The following is a 19274-nucleotide window of genomic DNA, read 5'->3' as shown; positions in this document are numbered from 1 at the left end:
GTCACATTATTGATTCGATTGTTCTATCCTCTTTTGATTGGCTTTCGGTTCGTTATAAGAAAGTCAATCTTAATTGGAATTGTTGGTTGCAAAACCCGTTATCTTCTTTGTAATGTTCCTCTAGCTTCTTGCTAGTTTTTTTATAATTAAAAGCTATTCAAAAAAAATAAAACTATGGCCTTCACGAGTCGAAAACGGAAAAAAGCCGTTAAATCTCCACTCGGTGTTTCACTATATATTCACTTAAACGTTCCTCTTTCCAGCCTACTTTATTTACTAAAACCCTAATTTCGTCTAGGGTTTTTGTAATCGCTCTCCACCGCAGCTGCTACTACCACCAAAGCCTTCGTCTTCACCTTTCTCTTTTCTAAACCCTAATTTTCATTTCCGAATGGGTGCGAAAAGTAAGAAGTCTGCCTCCAAGGTACTGTTTTCATTCAATTTTTACTTTGTGTTTTCGTGTATCTATAAATCTATATTTGTAATTATATATTCGTGCGTGTATATTATTTGATTTTTTGTTTGTTTTGATGTTGTTTTAGGCTGATGCTATTGTTGCTGAGCCAACCAAATCAATAAAAAAAGGTAACAGCTTTTTACCATTCAAATTTTTAATCGTGTTATGATATATTTGTATGTAATTTATGCTGTATATGTATGTATTTGTGTAGTTAGGTGCTGTTTCTTTGTTGTATTAACTTTCCTAGATATTGAGGTTATAATTTTGTATTATATGGTGAAAGTAGGTTATTTTTTGTTTTAAAAGGTTATTGTGTTTTGAATGTGAAATAGTTGAATACGTCTAGATATTTGAATTGATAATAGTTGTTGTTTTGGTGGTTATGGTGATGATGATATTAAGCTGTGTAAAATTGTTTGATGGTAATAGGGTTGAATGAGATGATATATCCACACTCCATTTTACTTGTTCCACCATTGAATCATGGTTTGTTCCCAAAATATCCCTACATATAATTTAACAAAAAACTTTAAATAATTTTTGTAAACTTATCATTAAGGGCGTTTTAGTAAATTTTGGTGGAACAAGTAAATTGGATGTTGGAAATATCATCTCCCTTGCGAGCAACCTTGAATAAAGTTGTGTTGTTTAAGTTATATTATATGGTGGCATTTTTGACATTTCTTGTTCTAAAAAAGGTGTTGCCTTTGAGTTTTGAATGTGAAACTGCATGTTTTAGATATTGAAATAGACGATAATATCTGTTTTATTGATTTGGCTACCTACTTTTGTCATATTTGACATTGATGGAAGTTGGTTTTCTTACAAAGTGGATGTTTTTGTATGTTTTAATTGAACGTGTTTTTGGATATAGGCAAGAGAGACGCAGAGGAGATAATTGAGAAACATGCTGTGAGTAGTAAGAAACAGAAGAAGGATGTTAAGAAGGTATAATCTTTTTTATATCTACATTTTATATATATGGTTACGGTTATGACATAAGTCTTTGTGTGTGTGTGTGTGTGTGTGTATATATATGCTTACATTATGCTAATTGTCTCATACTACTTATAAGCTATTGAGCATTCTTTCTGTTTGGTTTTTAGTGTCTGTTACTATCTCATTAATATCTGTAAAGTTCCTACACGGACTGTATTGCCATTTAAAACATAAAACTATACTTGTAATATTCAACTCTAATTTAGAGTGGTATATATACTGTTCATAAATCTTTATTACATCTACATCTTTATACATGAGGTTATGACATATGTCTATGTATGTATGTTTTAGACATTAGACTTTTTGTTTATTATTGTAGTATAGTATACCTGGCAAACGGGTCAGGTTGGGTAACGGGTCAAAATGGTTTTGGGTTGAAATGGGTCGTGAGTCAAAAGGGTCAAATATTTAAACAGGTCCAAATGGGTCGGGATGGGCTGGGTTGGGTACCTGGTCGAAACGGGTCACAAGTCAAATGGGTTAAATGGGTCATGTACTTTTCCCATTGATTTTGTTACATTTATTATATTATTTTGGTTATTATTATTTATTGTACATAATGAAAATAATAATATACATAATAAATGATATAACCATGAATGCTTTCATATATGTTTGGCGGACGAAATTTTTTAAGCTCAACCCATTTGACCCATTCACAAGACCCAATTGACCTATTTCTATTTATTGAACTTTGGGAATTGATACCCATTAGACCCGTTCCTTTATATTTCGTAATGGACTCGATAGGTTGAAGGGAAACCTATTGGGCATTTTTTTAGATTTTGATTACGCCTAATTTATTTCATGACCGAATTGACCCGAATGCTTGACCCAATTGACCAAACTTTTAGAGTATGGTTCTCAATTGCCAGGTATGTAGTATAGTTGTATTAATGATGATTTGTTAATACAAACCCATTTTAACATGTTTGCAGGGACCCAAACGTACTAGGCAATATATTGAAGGAGCTGCAGATGATGATATCGCTGACACATCTACAGAAGAAAGTGATTCTTCACATGATACCACTAGCTCTGAAGCACTTTTGCTAGCATATTATGCAAAACAAATTGATTCTTCTGAGGAAGAGATGGTATAATTTTTTTTTTTTAATATCTATATCTATATTCTATATCTATATATATATATAGTTGTATTAATATTTTTTTTCTCGTTTCTTTCAATGTTGTTTCAGGCTGATGCTGAGCCTACCAAATCAATTAAAAAAGGTAACATCTTTTTACCTTTAATTGTTAATCGTTGTATGCTATATATGTATGCGATTTTGCTGTAAAGATGGGTTAAATTTTTTTGAGTTTTGATTGTGAAACGGCTTGTTTTTTAGAGATATTAAATATGTTTTTTAGAGATATTAAATATGATAATAGTAACTGTTTTGCTGTTTAGAGATATTACCTTTTTTTTTTTTAATATCTATATCTATATTCTATATCTATATATATATAGTTGTATTAATATTTTTTTTCTCGTTTCTTTCAATGTTGTTTCAGGCTGATGCTGAGCCTACCAAATCAATTAAAAAAGGTAACATCTTTTTACCTTTAATTGTTAATCGTTGTATGCTATATATGTATGCGATTTTGCTGTAAAGATGGGTTAAATTTTTTTGAGTTTTGATTGTGAAACGGCTTGTTTTTTAGAGATATTAAATATGTTTTTTAGAGATATTAAATATGATAATAGTAACTGTTTTGCTGTTTAAAGTAAGTTTATTATATTTGACAAAGTAGATGTTATGTTTTTATTGAATATTATTTTGGGTTGTGTATATAGGCAAGAGAGATGCAAAGAAGGCAATCGAGGAAAAAGTTGGGATTTGTAAGAAACAAAAGGTAGTCAAACCTCAGAAGGTAAGGTTGTTAAGTAGATATTGTCGCTGATTTAGTTTGTCTTTTTGTTTATATTAATAATGTTATTGTAGTGTAGTTGTATATGTTAATGATAATGATTATTTTAACGTGTTTGCAGGAACCGAAACCTACTACTATTAGGGGGGAACCTATTAGGGGGGAACGCATCGAAGGTGCTGATATTGATGATATCGCTCCCACAACTAGTGAGGAAAGTGTTTTTTCACAAGATGTAAGAAGTAGCTCGGAAATTAGTAGCTTGGAAGCAGCAATGCTAGCAGAATATGTGGATAATGATTCTGAGGAAGAGATGGTAGAGAATCTTTTATATATATATATATATATATATATATATATATATATATATATATATATATATAGATGTAATTATGATTTCTTTCTACAAACTAATTTTTTTAACATATATTTGCAGCTAAAATCTTTTTCTAGTAAACGGGTTAGTAAGGATAGCACCAAAAGTAAGGAAAGTTCAGATGATGATGAATCTTTGGATGATGATGAAGTGAGTCAGACTTACTAAACTTTATGGCACCTGTCAAATTTGAATATGATACGTATGTTTGTTTTTGTGATTGTTCAGTGGTGTTGATCTTCAGTGTATTTGGTTTTATAATTTTTTTTTTATAGCAAAACTGAAAACCGTATTTAAAACTGAAAGCAACTTCGGTTTGGTTTCGCTTAAAACTGAAATTCATAACTCTAATCAAACTAGCTATTAGCATATAATGCTACACTTGATTACACCATTCCAAGTACTTTAAACGAAATTTAGCTCCAAAATTCATAGAAGCAAGTGACAACACCAAACCAAGTATTTGTATTTGTCCAACTTTTAAATACACTTCATGTTTTATAAAACTTCTTACTTTTTTTTGTTCAGGATACGCCTGTCCCAGTAAAGACTGCTTCTGCAAAACCAGCCGCTAATGTTGAAGAGAGCAGTGAATCTGAGGAGGAAGAATCTGAAAAAGAAGAAGGTTCTAATGAGGAAGATGAACCTAAAACTGTGAAGAAGAAGAAAGTAAGAAGTGTTTTTGATCTATTGCCATAAATTTGTGTACTTGTATGTGAGTGATTATGTATCTACTATGTATGTGTGTTGGCTTATGATTGAAGTTTGTGTAGGTTACTGATGTTGAAATGCTTGATGCTCCATCAGCAGCTAAGAAAGCCGTTAGTGATTTATCTTATTTCGTTTACTCGTTTATATGGTACTTAATAATTGCATTAATAACTTTAAGTTTTTATCGTGCAGCCTCAAACACCTGCTACTGGATCGAAAACTTTGTTTATGGGCAACTTAAGTTTCTCCATTGAAGAAAATGATGTGTAAGTTTCACCTTTACTCTAGACTTGTAAAGTTAATATCTTTTTTATTTATTTGACAAAATTTGACAATTGGTGATTTCTGCAGTATTAACTTTTTCAAGGATGCTGGTGAAGTAGTTCAGGTTCGTTTTGCAATGAGAGATAATTGCTTTGCAGGTTATGGACACGTTGAATTCGCTACCCCTGATGCAGCTCAAAAGGTATATATATAATATATATCTGGTTTTGATTATTATTTATCCTTTATCTAAATGTTAATCAGACCACTAATTTGTGTGTAATTTTATTGTTAGGCACTCAAACTCAATGGTGAAGATTTAGTTGGACGTGCTGTAAAACTCGATTTTGCTAAGGAAAGGGGGGGTGCGTACACTCCAGGCGGGTAAGAACTTTTTAAAAGTTGGGTTTTCTAATCCTGTTACGAAATTTGATATCTGATTGAAATCATATATGTATATGTTTTATCTTTACTTTATTATTTATTGTTCAACTGTTTCCTGCATTTCAATCTTTTTCATTGTTTACTTATTATTCGTTGGTTATTATTTGAATCTTACATTGTGGCGGTAGGTTTAGCGGTGGTCGTGGTGGTGGTAGATTCGGTGGCCGAGATGGTGGTGGTGGACGTGGTAGAGGTCGTGGACCTAGCAGGCCGAGCATGGCAACCCTCGGTACTGGTATATGTTTTATCTTTACTTTATTTCTTCATATATCCAACGTTTTTTTTTCAACTGTTTACTGCATTTGAATCTTATTCATTGTTTATTTGTTATTCATTGTTTATTTATTATTCATTGGTTATTTGAATCTTACATTGTTTCTTTGTTGATGTTGCAGGAAAGAAGACGACTTTTGGTGATGATTAAGAATTGAGAGTTCTTGTATGTAGCCTGTTGTCTACTACCTTTTTAAGATGGTTAAGTTTATTATGTAATAGTTTTGGTTATTTTTATGTTTTATCTCGAACTTAAACTGAATACATTGTTTGTTTCTTGTTTCTTTTTTTACTGAAGTCTGATGCTATATTTTACTAAAAGTCTGATGCCTTTGCTTTGTGCCCCTCTAGTTTTATCACTCGTAGTGCTTCTATTAAAATAGTTATGCATAAATTTACTAAAGTAATAAGCGCATTTATCACTCGTAGTGCTTTTGACACTCGTGGTGTCTGAGGTCGAGTTTGTAGTTCCTTGGAAGCTTCTGGTTGAATTGTCATCTTTTGTTTTTTTACAGAACACCTAGACTACATGCATTTGAAATATCACACAAGAAAGAATATCTGAACGAAACAGACATTAAGAAAAAAGATTAAACAAACCTTTTACTATGTCCCACAGATAACGCCATTTGATCCGTAGATTAATCCTATCAATTCAGTCTACACTTGTTTGGTCAACGTATTTGGGAGATTTAAGGGTCTCTTGAGTTTAAGTCTCCGGTCCGGTCATCGTGAATAACCCAATGTGAAATGAAGATCTTAGCATGGGTAGTTAAACGAGCCAGAATCGGTGGCTCAAGGACGGTGTTAGGATTTATGTTCAAGAAACGTTACCTGAAATCGTAAGTTAAATGCTATATATGTATTTTGGTAGCACGGGTGATGGATCTTTGGAGATGATGAATACGATTGCTATGTTGTGTTTCATAATGGATATTCAGTTGTGTTGGAAGATGTCATATCGTATTTATTTATAGGTTAGTACCGTTATCCTTTTGTTCCATTTAATGAGACAGAGCACATCCGTTTGTCATTTTATTCCATAAAGCTGTAGAAGGTACTGCCGGTTACATTGGTTTTTCCAATTAATTTGGGTACCTGATTGCTGAATTTTAGTTCATTATTATCATTTTTTTCAAAATGGTTATTACGATAGGATTCTGATTTTGGCCAGCTCTGTTAGGTTCAACTATAAAGGTAAAAGTATTGTTTTTTTTTTCAATTGTGATTTTTTTATTCATTCTATTTTGTTGATCGTGATATGAATTTGTTAATGTTTCTATGGAAAATTAGTTACAGAGTACAAAATTTTAGCTTCCTGTAATAAGTATCGTTGTTTGATGAACTACGTGAATGATTTTTTTTTTTATTTTTTTTTTCTTGCGCTAAAATGTGAAGGGGTTGACATCATATTGGTAGTTCAAGAGATATAGTGATTATAGTGAAACGACCACAACTCATTTTTTTTACATTACCCGACGGGTACACTAATTACCAGGTGGGTAAACTTTTTTAACCAACATTCTGCCGAAGCTTTACCCAGCTGGTAGCCTGGTACACATATTACCCGGCGGGTGAACTACATTAGTCCTCATTTTTTCGAAATTGATACCTTTTGACCTAATGTTTATCACTAACAACAATTCAACTTACATTACAAGTACTTTTAACCATATGGTTTACTTGACCCATATTCACAACAAAAGATGATAATCTTGACCCAAATGCGACAAACGACCATATCGACACAAGTACAAGAGCGTGTTCTCGGGAATATCTACCCAATATTTAACAACTACCCAAAAGCATTCAAGCATCACAAAAGCACAAGCAAGCATTCCTTTGTTCTATCGTCACCACGCTCTTACCCTTTCCTGTGGCGGGATTCAATCCTACAAAAATAGTAACAACAACGGAGTAAGCAAAGCTTAGTGAGAACAACAAATATATACATTTATGCATATCGTCAATCTCCATCAAATCTCGTATCAACCAAGGGCAACTCGTGTCATCCCGAGGTTTGACCATCTCATCATGATTCAAACCCCCTTAGCATCTCGAATGCCGTGAAATCATCTATACACGGTGGGCACACTATTTACCCGGTGGGTAAACCTTTTTAACCAACATTCTGCCCAAGCTTTACCCAACAGGTACACATATTATCCGGCGGGTAAACTACATCAGTCCTCATTCTGCCCAAATTGATACCTTTTGACCCGATGTTTATCACTAACAACAATTCAACTTACATTACAAGTACTTTTAACCATTTGGTTTACTTGACCCATATTAACATTAACATATTAACATATTAACTATTACACAAAACTTATGAATAGTATCCGGGGCATTTTCGTCCTTTAATTTTTTTTCCCTTTTCCCACCTTTTTAAAATTTTCCAAAAACAACCTCACACTTTTTTCAAAAATTAAAATCGACCCCCCACACAGGGGGTAAAGTGTCAAACACCTATTTTCATAAAAAAAACCTTAAATAAACTCCACCCAAATATTTAACGGGTCGTATCTTCTCGCTCGCAACGAGTTAAATTTTTTCGGCACCATCGTTTAACTCGAAATAATTTTAGGAACACAATGTCACTAACTATACGCAAAACGAACGCTTTTTAAAAAACGCTAAATATTTGAGGTATTTTTCATACACGTTGATTTTGCGTTAAATTTTTAAAATTCGACAATTCCATAGCGAAAAGCGGAGATGCACATATATATTTAATTTAAAATAACATTTAAATCTTTCACGCATTATACCTTTTAGTTCGACTTGAGTTGCGCTTCAACGACATCATCGTTAGCCACGATATAATTTTACAAACTAAACGCAATAAAATACATTTAAAACCGAACTCCCGGCGCGAAGCGAGGGTTCGTAAACTAGTTCACAACAAAAGATGATAATCTTGACCCAAATGCGACAAACGACCATATCGACATAAGTACAAGGGCGCGTTCTAGGAATATCTACCCAATATTTAACAACTACCCAAAAGCATTCAAGCATCACAAAAGCACAAGCAAGCATTCCTATAGCGACGCTATTTCCATCTAGCGCAACTGATGTGCATCAATGCGCATCATTCATCATCATCATCATCATCATCATCACCTTCGTCATCTCCCCCGACCGATGGTGGTGCATACCATTTTGGATGTTTTTTCAAAACATCCTAAGCTTCGGTCGTCTTAAAATCTTTAAAAGTCTTTCTTTTATAATTAAGCAACACGGTTTTCATTAAGTCACGATCATTCCTTCCACTACCCCAATTGCGTTGCGTTTCCTCGAACACACCATTAAACTCCTTACAATTTTTACTTATATGACACCATTTCGATGTCAATTGATCATCTCCCAGAAACCACCCACGGTTATTGATGTTAAACCGTTCATAAATCGTAACCCACAAAGACGTAAACTTTTGAGAGTTTTCTTTTCTTGAATCTTCGGACGAATCAATCCAACATGTTGCTAGCCATGCTTCCTCTTCGGAATCCTACATTTTTTTTCTTGTATATGTCATTTTTTGATGAACCTACACAAATAAATGACATACATAAAAAAACAAGATATGTATATTACATATACATATATCACGCAATACATATACATATATGTATATATATAAAAATAAATATGTATATATTTATAGATAAAGATAGGTAATATATATATATATATATATATATATATATATATATATATATATATATATATATATATATAAATCTGGACACTCCCAACGGATCAATTTGACCCACCAATCAAGCAATGACACGTCACAAACCGCCCAAGCTTTTGCAACGTTTTTTCGGGACAAACGCCCACAAATGCTCCATTCCTGGCGTTTGTGGGGCGTTTACATAGGCGGCATAGATGGTTCAACAATGGTTCAACCATGGTAGATGGTTCAAACCGTAGACCGGTCCCACGACTAACATTATATTCACCATGGTAGATGGTTCAACCAGTCTTACGAAGTGATTGAGAATTATGACAACGTCAAAATGGATTTGGTTGAAAACTTACATGCGTTCACATGATACATAGGTAACATAAGTTGAAAACTTTTGTCTTTTTCTTGACATATATAAAGAAAAATTATTTAAAAATCAACCACTTGTTCGTGAAACATACTTAAAGTCAATTTGTTGTATTTAGCATTTCTTATTCGATAGTTGAGATGTAGTTTTCTTACTAAATTATTTGACAACCACTTGTGTAGTTATTCACTTATTTTTATAGAGATAATAAACAATTAATATATACTAACTTACAAACTAATTATACATGCTTTTTGACAGTATCCATGAACCCTTTTATTCCGGCATTTTATTTAGATTTTTCATGTTCAAACATTATGACCCACTAAATTCCAAAGAAACTTTACATGCGTAATGCGTTCACATGATCTTTTATGTTTTTTTAGGTTTCATTGTTGTTTAACCAGTAACTGCTATCAGTTGGTGTTATGATATCCAGACTTTCAGTTCAAAATAATTTACCTAGTCCTAGCTCATTTAGTAGAAGCAAATTAAAGAAAGTCTCCCGAGTATCCTTAAACTTTCAACAACTGGCAATCTGATTTACTTAATTATTTAATTTAATAGTAGATGTTAAAATGTTAATGTCATTGGGCGTTGACCAATCCCACATGAAAAGAATACTAAGTAGCTTAATTAATTATGTATATAACACGATTAGGTAATCCTAGATCTAAAACCATGTTGCCATCATATCATCTCTCTGTTCATACATATTCATAAACATATTAATTAATATCTTAATTTTCCTATAATTTGGTGGTGTTTCTGACCATCATCTCATTTCAATTTTCACTTAAACATCATTAATTTTCCTAAATGTCATCTCTTAAAGAATCAGAACATCTCAGTTTACCCTTCCAAGTTGTTAAATCAGCCACTAAAAACTTCACAACAATAATCGGTAAGGGTGGATTTGGCGAAGTTTATAAAGGAGAACTTAAACTCTCTAATGAACTTACAACTGTTGCTGTTAAGCGACTACTAATTAACAACCTTTCGGGTCAGGGAGCTAAAGAGTTTTTAACGGAGATTCATTTGCTCTCTCGTTATAATCATCCGAATCTCGTCTCACTTCTCGGTTATTGCGAAGAACGCAACGAAAAAGTACTCATTTATAAATACGCACATCGTGGAAGCCTTGATAAATACCTACGTAGTGCAAATAATTCGACTTGTGAATTAACATGGAAACAACGGTTAAAAATCTGCATCGATGCAGCACGTGGTTTGGATTATCTCCATAACCACGTTGAAGATCATCAACGAGTAATTCATCGAGACGTTAAAAGTGCTAATGTTCTTTTGGATGATAATTGGAAAGCAATGATTGCGGATCTCGGTCTTTCAAAACTAGGACGTGCGAATGAAAGTGATACTTTTCTCGTTACGAATGCTTGTGGTACAGAAGGTTATTGTGATCCTGCGTACAGACAAACAAGAATATTGACTAAAGAGTCAGACGTTTATTCGTTTGGTGTTGTATTGTTTGAGGTTTTATGTGGAAGGCTGTGTTTTCAGTCTAATTTACATAGTAAAGAGCAATTGTTACCTCAGTTGGCACAGAAATATTATAAAAAAGAAAAACTGAAAATGATTATTGATCCTACTTTGATCAAGTACGTGGAATCAAACTCGGTTAAAAAGTTTGCGCGTATTGCGTATCAGTGTTTGCTGGAAGATCGAAAAGGACGGCCCTCAATGGATTTGGTGTTACAAGAACTTGAGAAGGCGTTAGATATGCTGGTAAGTTATGATGATCTGTTCTACATTTGGAAGTTATTTTATTGATTTCTATATGCATAGTAAATACCCCTTCTTCCCAAAATTATAGTCATGTTTTGACTTTTGAAATGATCTGCTTATCTAAAATTCATGAATTTCAGGAGAACACGAATGAGAAGTCAGATTCTCCTATTGCGATCACTTCCAGAGATAAGCTCGACATACATCCCTCGAAGGATGTCGTTTTCAATAAGGGCAGCATGGTAATTACGAAACTGACCGTTGTAACTATACTATACTATACTATACTATACTATACATACATACATACATACATACATACATACATACATACATACATACATACATATATGAAACTGATCCAGGAGGAAACTTATTTATGGGGGGAAATAAAACATTCTATATAAATAATGTTATTATTTCACCATTCATTTGTATATTTAACGTTGTATTTATATACAGTTTCATGATATACGTGAAAAAAATATTTTTACGAACAATAATATATTTTTCTCATTTTTTTTATTTTTTATTATTATTATTATTATTATTATTATTATTATCATTATTTTTTATTATATATTTTTATTTATTTTTTATTATTCTTTTTTTTAGTATTCTTCTTTTTTGGCTATTTTTTTATTTTTTATTATTATTTTTATGCTTTATTTTTGTCTTTTTTATTGGTTTTTTATTGGTATGTATTTATTTATTTTATTTATTATTTATTTATCTACTTTTTTAGTGTAGAGGTCCTCACGGAAGCAATCTCTGCTCTGGAGTAAAGAAAGGGATGACTTTCTCTTCCTGTGGGTAGAGAATTTTTTTCTCGACTCGTGGCTAGAGAAACGACTTCTCTTCTATTCTAGGGGAGATGAATGATTGTCTACATCTCACCTCCCTATACCTTGCATATGCGGGATTGTGTATTGTTGTTGTGGTGTTTTTGATTTTGTCAAAAATGTTAACATTTTTACTCTAAAATGATATTATTTTTTCTGAAAGTTGATATTTTTCACATAAATTCAATATTTCCAATTAATTTTCACTAATTTTTGCTTAGAGAATAACATTATTGTACATAATCTTTTACTTCCCCCTTCCCAAAAAAAAAAAACTCACTTCCCTCTTGAACCCTCCCCATATATGTGTGCGCGCGCGTGTGCGCATGCGTGTGTGCGTTCGATTGGTATTTTGAAAGATATGATAGTTATGAGGTCAATTTAAGTTCTTATTAATCCACCCATTTCATAGAGAAAGGAAGAACACATTTCATTAATTCTAACATAACAGCAAGTAACAATTGGTTTTATTTTACAGTTACTTTCTAGTGGTGCTGAAGACAAAAATCGTGAGATCAAATCAAAAAAGACTTTCTTTCGACGAAATTGGACACCTATCCCTTTACCTGAATCATGGTGAGCTCGTTACCCTTTTGCGACTTAATTTAATCTAGTTTGTTTGATGTTTAGAAATTAATAAAATTTGTATGTTGTATATGGCGAAACAATACATGTCGTGTCGTGCATAACTATTGTGCACAAGATTGCAACTTTTACTCGGGAGTACCCGGTTGAGACTTTGGAGGGAGTAAAAGGCAATTCAGGGATTTATCTGATTGGATTTTTTATACATATAAATAATAAATTTCACAATTATATGTGTAAATATAGAAGAAAACCATAAACGTAAACTCAAACTTTAAATTTTTTTTTTTTGATAAGTTGTTGGCATCGAATACTCTCATTTGCCACGCACGTACGCGCTTTCGGGCAGAACCCGAACCGCATTACATGGATCCGAACCTTAAACCATCCCGAGGGGAACATAATTGTCTAAAAAACAAACATAATAGTTCATTTGTTCAAAAACTCTTAAATTCTAGTTTAAATACATGTTAAAGTGTTGACCAATTTTGACTTTGACTAAATTTGACCAAACAAATCCGATTTTGACCAGTTTTTAGTTTGAAAGAAAATGTTTTAACATACTGGATTCTTGGATTATGAGAACAGGGATCAACATAATACCTGGTTAAATCAGTCTGAGCTGAGAGTTTGTTCTTCAACGGTTCTAGATGAGATTTTTACGGAACACGTGAACATGATTGTCGATATTCTTCGCAATAAAAAGTCAGATAATGATGTTAGACCGCCAGGTTTACTAGATGACTTGCTTGTTAAGGTATGTTACTCTTTGTTAAGAATTGCAGAGCTAGCTACCAGCAACTTAACCTTCTAAAATGAAGCACGATGTTAGTAGAGTTGACTACATGGGTAGGTTGGTTATCAGTTTAAATAGGATTCCATCTGAAACGAGTCAATGGATGCCCTATAGGGTTTGGTTGACCAGAAACACAATTTTCTCTGTATTCTTATATCTTTTTTTATAATGTTCATCGTCCTGTATGTCGCCTAATTCCTAATTAGATGGTGCTCGTTATCATCTCGTTCAGTGTTTCTCAGTTATAAAGAAGTTATTAGAGAACCATGGAGGTGGGTTCGATGATACATATATCAGGCATTGTGTTGCCGTATTAGATCTCTATAAAGAGGTAATACTCAAACAAATAAATGTATAAACTTTCTTACATATTAATTTTATCTCAAAATAACTCTGGGTACATGTAGGTTTCTGGTTTTTATCAAAGATGCACCCGAGAGACTTGTTTATGAATCTGTTGCCTGTGTTACGATAATTATATCTAGAGTAGCTCAAGGTCTCAAAGCCTCCCTGGCCACCAAAGATGCTGAGGTGGCGACAAACGGTCCTCAAGAGATATTAGATCATGCTAAAGCATCAGGTGTTATAGATTCTTTGCTTTCTTGCTTAGTGACTTGCGGCACAAGTCTCATATCTGGCTCCTCAAAATTGTTACTTGTGGCTTGTGAAACATGTGAGCCTATTTGGTCTTTAATAGATGCTTTTGAGATTCAACATACAAAAGAAAATGCACTTGTATTTCCATTAAGCTTGAAGTATTCCATCGCTTCGGATCGGATTAGCATCAAAGGAGGTCCGTTGATGGGTGAAGGTAGAGAAAAAATTGTGGAATTAGTGACACAAGCATTCCTTGGATCCGAACCTATGCAAGTTGCTATTTTCTATTGTCTTCGACAACGCTTAAAGGCCTCGTGGTCTTCTGTAATTCAGGTGACAATTAAGGCTTTTTAAGTGGATAATGGGTCAAAATGGGTAAACTATTGGTGCGTGTCAAAACGGATTGGGTTAACCCAAAACATTATTTGTCCAAAAACTTCTTGGTTTTATTGATGTTCAAGATAGCGTAGTGGTTGGTGTATATCCTCACACAGATCTCAAGTTCAAACCTCACTAGCAGCATATATCACGGGGTGGTCACGGAAAAGGGTCAGAAACGGTAATGATATAACCCGGTATGGCCGCATATATCTGAGTAAAAAAAATACGCTCCTTTTCCTGGTAATTTGAACATGAAACCTTATCCGTTTATATATTTAATGTGTCAAATATGATTAACAAAATTACGTCATTTCAATAATAGTGTACTTTAGTTTGAAGAATATAATTAAGGAGATTAATTTTAGAGAATTGATATGTACACAATCAAATATTAGCCATACACAACCATTTTTGCTTTAAGGTGTTGTACATTACAACAATGTTATGCATAATTGACGGTGTATGTCAAATTTTTGGTTGTGTACAAATCAATACCCTTAATTTTATGCATTGTGTGCGACATCGGACCCGTTTGATCCTGCTTTGACCCATTTTCTTTTCATCTTATTTTTTTAATTATTTTAATATTAACCTTTCGACCCGCTTAAAAGTATAAAATATAGGCCAACCTACCCATATTAATAAGTAAATGTGTTAAATTTTACCACTTCCGTAGTAATTTGCTAATCTTCTGTTATTACCTGGGGAGTGATATAACAATTTGTTGTTTCAGATTATCTCAAGGTGCTGCATTCATAATAATTCAGTTGCTACTGTTTTATGTGGTCTCTCTAGTACCTTACATGTTAACATAGCGATTAGCGGAAGTGGTGATAGTACGATAGTTTCGGAGGTTTTTTCAATAATATCTCTTTGTGCTTCATTCGATAGAGACCCACAAATAGGAGACACAATAAGCCTGAAAAGTAAAGTATCCAATCCAAATGCGTTAATTCACCACACGTGCCTTCTTCTAGCTTCAGTTGCACAATCCTTAAATTCGACTGGAGTAAAAACTGCACTTTCTATGCTTACCTCTTCACCAAAAAGACAAAAATCCCGCCTCTCTGACCTGGCCCACCATTATTCTTTATGCGATGGAGTACATAATTTTCAACCCCATTCTATGTCTGCAATGCTAGCATTTGCATCCATTTTGTACCTAGAAATTGATGCTCCTAATCAAAGATCAATTCATAAGAAAGCCTTTCCATTAATTCCAAAGAGTACAACACTTTGTGATTACCTCAAAATCTTATCAACAAATGCTCAAGGAGATAATAAAATCATGTTCTCATACTGGCACGGATTTAGGGACGGGTTTGTTGGTTTATTGTGTTACAGATTATATTGGGTCGGTGTTTCAGATTTGGAGGACTCGGGTACTAGTGATCATATCCCTAAAACTCTTATAGATCTGTTAGGAAACAAGCAATCAAATGAGATTGGTTTGTCAACTGTCGGGGTTTTGAGAACGATTTACTTGTTATTCTTGTGTCTTAAAGGTGGTAGCTCCTTTTTTCACCAGGTGTTGCTTACAAGGGAACATGTAAAAATATTGTGTGATTTAATATCGGATGTTCTTTTGTGCGAAGGACCTGGTGGCGGTGATAAATATAAAATTGTGAAATATACAATTGAACTTTTAGTTGATATTTTGGAGTTTCCATTTGTGGCTTCTGAGGAGAGCAATCTTCTTCAAGACATGGAGTCTGGGAATAGGAAGGATATGCTTAAAGACATAGAAACAAACATGGATAAGTATGTTCAAATCCTTTCGGAGGTATATAATTAATTTGTTACATCCGGTCCATTTGTCTCTTTATTCTTTTCTTTTATCATGTAATGTATACTTGTTTGACCCGCCCTTGTGGCCTAGTGGTACGCTCAACACCTTGTGTGTTGGATGGGGTAAGAGGTCTCAATCGAGTCCCCTCCCTTGTAAAGGTATTTACCCGATTTGTGGAGTGACCTCTAGCAGGTTTTATCGACCCGTATTCCAGGATTTCGGCCGCTCCGCCTGCCCCTTGGGATGTTTAAGAATCGGGTCCCTATTGCAGTTCGGGTTTCGGTCTGAAAGCGCGTGTGTGCGTGGAAAATGATCGGGTGGGTGAGTTATTCCCCCGTCATTGATTCCAAATACTTGCCTTGCAAAAAAAATGTACACTTGTTTGAAAATAATTAATTTGGTCTAGTAAACAAACATATCATCACCGATTTACTAAAAAAAACATATAACAGGCCAAATATGTTTACAGTTAGCTAGCTGTAGGTGCAATTTTTTTAAATGTTGTACGTGTGTCACTTACTAATTTAGGGAATATATATAATTAATGATAACTTTTAAATCTTTAGGTAGGAGTTCCCGGGAAAATAGTCAAGTGTTTGCAATTTTTGGAGGTGAACGACACGGCAAGACCTCTTTCACTTGTAACCAAGATGGTAGTTCACCGGTCACTAGTTGTTGAACTTGTTGACGATCTCTTAGATCCAATTATTATGAAAAAGTTACTTGATGATATATCACCATATTATGTCAAGGTGGACGTTCTGGAAATACTTACAAAATTAGCAGAAATGGATAAGGTTAGTACCTACTTATTATGTATTGTATAAAAAGAAATTTTCTTTTTAATAAATTTTTTTTCATGTGGCACACTCTGTCCACGTGTCTGAGTGGCAATGCCACACGGCTGTCATGTAGGCACAGACCGACACACACACCAGTGGCGAATCCAAGGCATTAGGTGTGGGTCTGGACCCCACTATTATGGATATTTTTTTTATGAATTATCACTTAAATTGTATAGGACAACACTAAATTTAAAGATAAGACCCCATATAATTAATGTTTTTTCAAAGATAATAGCCATTCTTTAAATTTTATTATTATTTTTTTTTACAAACTACTACTTAAATTGTATAAGGCCCAATAATTTTGATCCTAGAATCGCATGACACAGACTGACATGTATGCAGTGGCGGAAGCAGGATTTTTCTTCACCGGGGGCGAAATTTTTTTTTAAAACCGTAGCAACTTTTTTGGGCAAAACACGGAGTTTTTGGGACAAAAATTGGAGGTTTTTAGGCAAACTTTTGAGGTTTTTGGATAAAATTTGAAGATTTGTGGGCAAAATTTGGAGGTTTTGGGGCAAAATTTAGAGAATTGTGGGCAAAATTTGAAAGTTTTGAGGCAAAATATGTAGGTTTTGGGGCAAATGGCTTTTGGGTTTGGGGCAAATGGCTTTTGTGTTTGGGGCAAAATAAAAAAAATCCAAATTTTTACACTAAAATTTCGAAATCGACTGGGGGCGGGCGCCCCCCCTCTAAATTCGCCCCTGCATGTATGCTTAGTATGTTGTCAAGTAGACTGACACGTGGCACAGACTAAGCTACACAGACTGACACGTGGCACAAACTGTGTGATTTTGACACGTGGCGCAGACTGGCACGTGGCTTTTTGTTTAGAAAAAAAAAAAAAAAAAAATTACACATACTGACATGGTTCTCTGAGTTCTCTCCAATGAAAAGTTCTCTCTGGATCCTTATTTATATATACACGAATGCATGTAGGAGTTCTATGAACACATAAATGGAGCAGATATTTTTGAACAGTTGAGAACATGTCTTACACATGTAAAACCAAGTGTGCGTGCCTGGGCGTGCGATGCTATAAAACAAATGTGCTTACATAGCTCCTATTTCTATGGTTTGTTGGTAAGTATTGTCCATTTTTTTGTTTGCAAAACTATATATCATTATATTTTGTTAACATCATTGATCAATTAAACGTGTGTTTTCTCTATTTTCTAACAATATTAATTGATGCTATATATATTATAGGCACATCACGACATCATTAGTGTATTGGCTAATCTGTTATTTGATAAAGACAACTACCCCCTGGGATTTGCTGTGAGGGCTGTAAGATGCTTTTCTATTTTCAGCTCAACTTTCTATTTATTTTTATTCTTTATTATATATAGTGGATGAAATGAATTTCCGTGACATTATTCATTCTGCAGATTTTATATACAGCGTTCCATAGTGACTTTTTATATGAAGAACTAAGGAAATGTATACCACAACTTGCACAACTGTTGCTATCTGCAGAGTTTTACACTACAAAACAAAATGTTGCTAGTTGTCTTCACAATCTTTCTTTCCACTCCGATAAACTTGGTCAAGATATGATCTCCAAAGGAGCAATAGATGTATGTATATTAGTACCATCATCTTGATCTTGATACTATACATACATAAACTTAGTACTGTACTTTTGACATTTTAACTTTATATATATCTTTTTGGCATGCATTTGCAGGCTTTATTAAAGGTGGTATCAGACTACTCAGTTGTAGCACTCGACCCAAGCAAGATTGATGATATTACTGAGACCCCATTAGATAGAACTCTTAGTACATTAGCTAAAATGTGTGATTATCCACCTTGTAAGAAGTTCATCAGTTCATCAAATGTGTACCCAACCATTGGAGAATTACGCCAGTCACCAATTGAAGACATTGCCAACCACGCTACTAAAATTATCGACAAAACCTCTGAAAATTAAAGCTTCTGGAACTTATTTATATCCATTTTTATACATAAATTGTTAAAACAGGTTCTATTGTTTCGATTGTTTCATGTTTCATCATAAAATTCATAAGTGATGTAAATAAGCCATTGCATTTCAGAATGGTTTACATGTGAAACATCATTTATACCCTTTTAGAATTTTTTTTTTTTTTTTTTTTTGTTTTTGGACGGCGGATAGGAGTCACTACTGACAGGGGTCCGAACGCAATGTCGGAATCCACTCACCCAATCATTTCATGGGGCGAACATTAAAGTCCTACCGCCCTTT

At 33.8% G+C, this 19274-nt stretch overlaps 2 protein-coding genes and 1 long non-coding RNA gene across 3 annotated transcripts; all 3 read left to right on the top strand.

The window, feature by feature from the left end:
- Positions 1–284: 284 nt before the first annotated feature.
- On the top strand, positions 285–1410 carry LOC139846930 (uncharacterized). The gene is made up of 3 exons (XR_011759232.1): positions 285–424; positions 543–585; positions 1335–1410. It is a non-coding gene; the product is annotated as an uncharacterized lncRNA (long non-coding RNA).
- A 1555-nt stretch (positions 1411–2965) lies between these two features.
- Positions 2966–5735, top strand: LOC139849871 (uncharacterized). Its single transcript, XM_071839487.1, has 11 exons — positions 2966–3011; positions 3261–3337; positions 3456–3650; positions 3771–3860; positions 4239–4379; positions 4484–4531; positions 4614–4687; positions 4773–4887; positions 4981–5069; positions 5258–5364; positions 5525–5735. Exons 1-11 carry the CDS (start codon positions 2966–2968, stop codon positions 5551–5553), a joined length of 1011 nt encoding a protein of 336 aa, XP_071695588.1. The 3' UTR covers positions 5554–5735.
- A 4547-nt stretch (positions 5736–10282) lies between these two features.
- On the top strand, positions 10283–19038 carry LOC139849870 (serine/threonine-protein kinase TIO-like). Its single transcript, XM_071839486.1, has 12 exons — positions 10283–11209; positions 11350–11451; positions 12530–12627; positions 13225–13393; positions 13665–13774; positions 13852–14362; positions 15144–16193; positions 16766–16996; positions 17984–18127; positions 18254–18334; positions 18436–18624; positions 18735–19038. Exons 1-12 carry the CDS (start codon positions 10283–10285, stop codon positions 18978–18980), a joined length of 3858 nt encoding a protein of 1285 aa, XP_071695587.1. The 3' UTR covers positions 18981–19038.
- Positions 19039–19274: the final 236 nt, after the last annotated feature.

The sequence above is a fragment of the Rutidosis leptorrhynchoides genome, chromosome 5 (genome assembly GCF_046630445.1).
Source record: "Rutidosis leptorrhynchoides isolate AG116_Rl617_1_P2 chromosome 5, CSIRO_AGI_Rlap_v1, whole genome shotgun sequence".
Classification (NCBI taxonomy): Eukaryota; Viridiplantae; Streptophyta; class Magnoliopsida; order Asterales; family Asteraceae; genus Rutidosis; species Rutidosis leptorrhynchoides.
The sequence above is the reverse complement of the archived record's forward strand: the minus strand, read 5'-3'. Positions and strand labels throughout refer to the sequence as shown.

What these genes read in the sequence shown, in the direction of transcription:
- LOC139849871 (XM_071839487.1), top strand. Translation starts at nt 2,966, where the DNA reads ATGTTGTTTCAGGCTGATGCTGAGCCTACCAAATCAATTAAAAAAG. An exon ending in TACCAAATCAATTAAAAAAG is followed by an intron (nt 3,012 to 3,260) that starts GTAACATCTTTT and finishes TTGTGTATATAG; the next exon opens with GCAAGAGAGATGCAAAGAAG. An exon ending in CATCAGCAGCTAAGAAAGCC is followed by an intron (nt 4,532 to 4,613) that starts GTTAGTGATTTA and finishes TTTATCGTGCAG; the next exon opens with CCTCAAACACCTGCTACTGG.
- LOC139849870 (XM_071839486.1), top strand. Translation starts at nt 10,283, where the DNA reads ATGTCATCTCTTAAAGAATCAGAACATCTCAGTTTACCCTTCCAAGTT. An exon ending in ATGTTCAAATCCTTTCGGAG is followed by an intron (nt 16,194 to 16,765) that starts GTATATAATTAA and finishes TTAAATCTTTAG; the next exon opens with GTAGGAGTTCCCGGGAAAAT. An exon ending in TCTCCAAAGGAGCAATAGAT is followed by an intron (nt 18,625 to 18,734) that starts GTATGTATATTA and finishes ATGCATTTGCAG; the next exon opens with GCTTTATTAAAGGTGGTATC.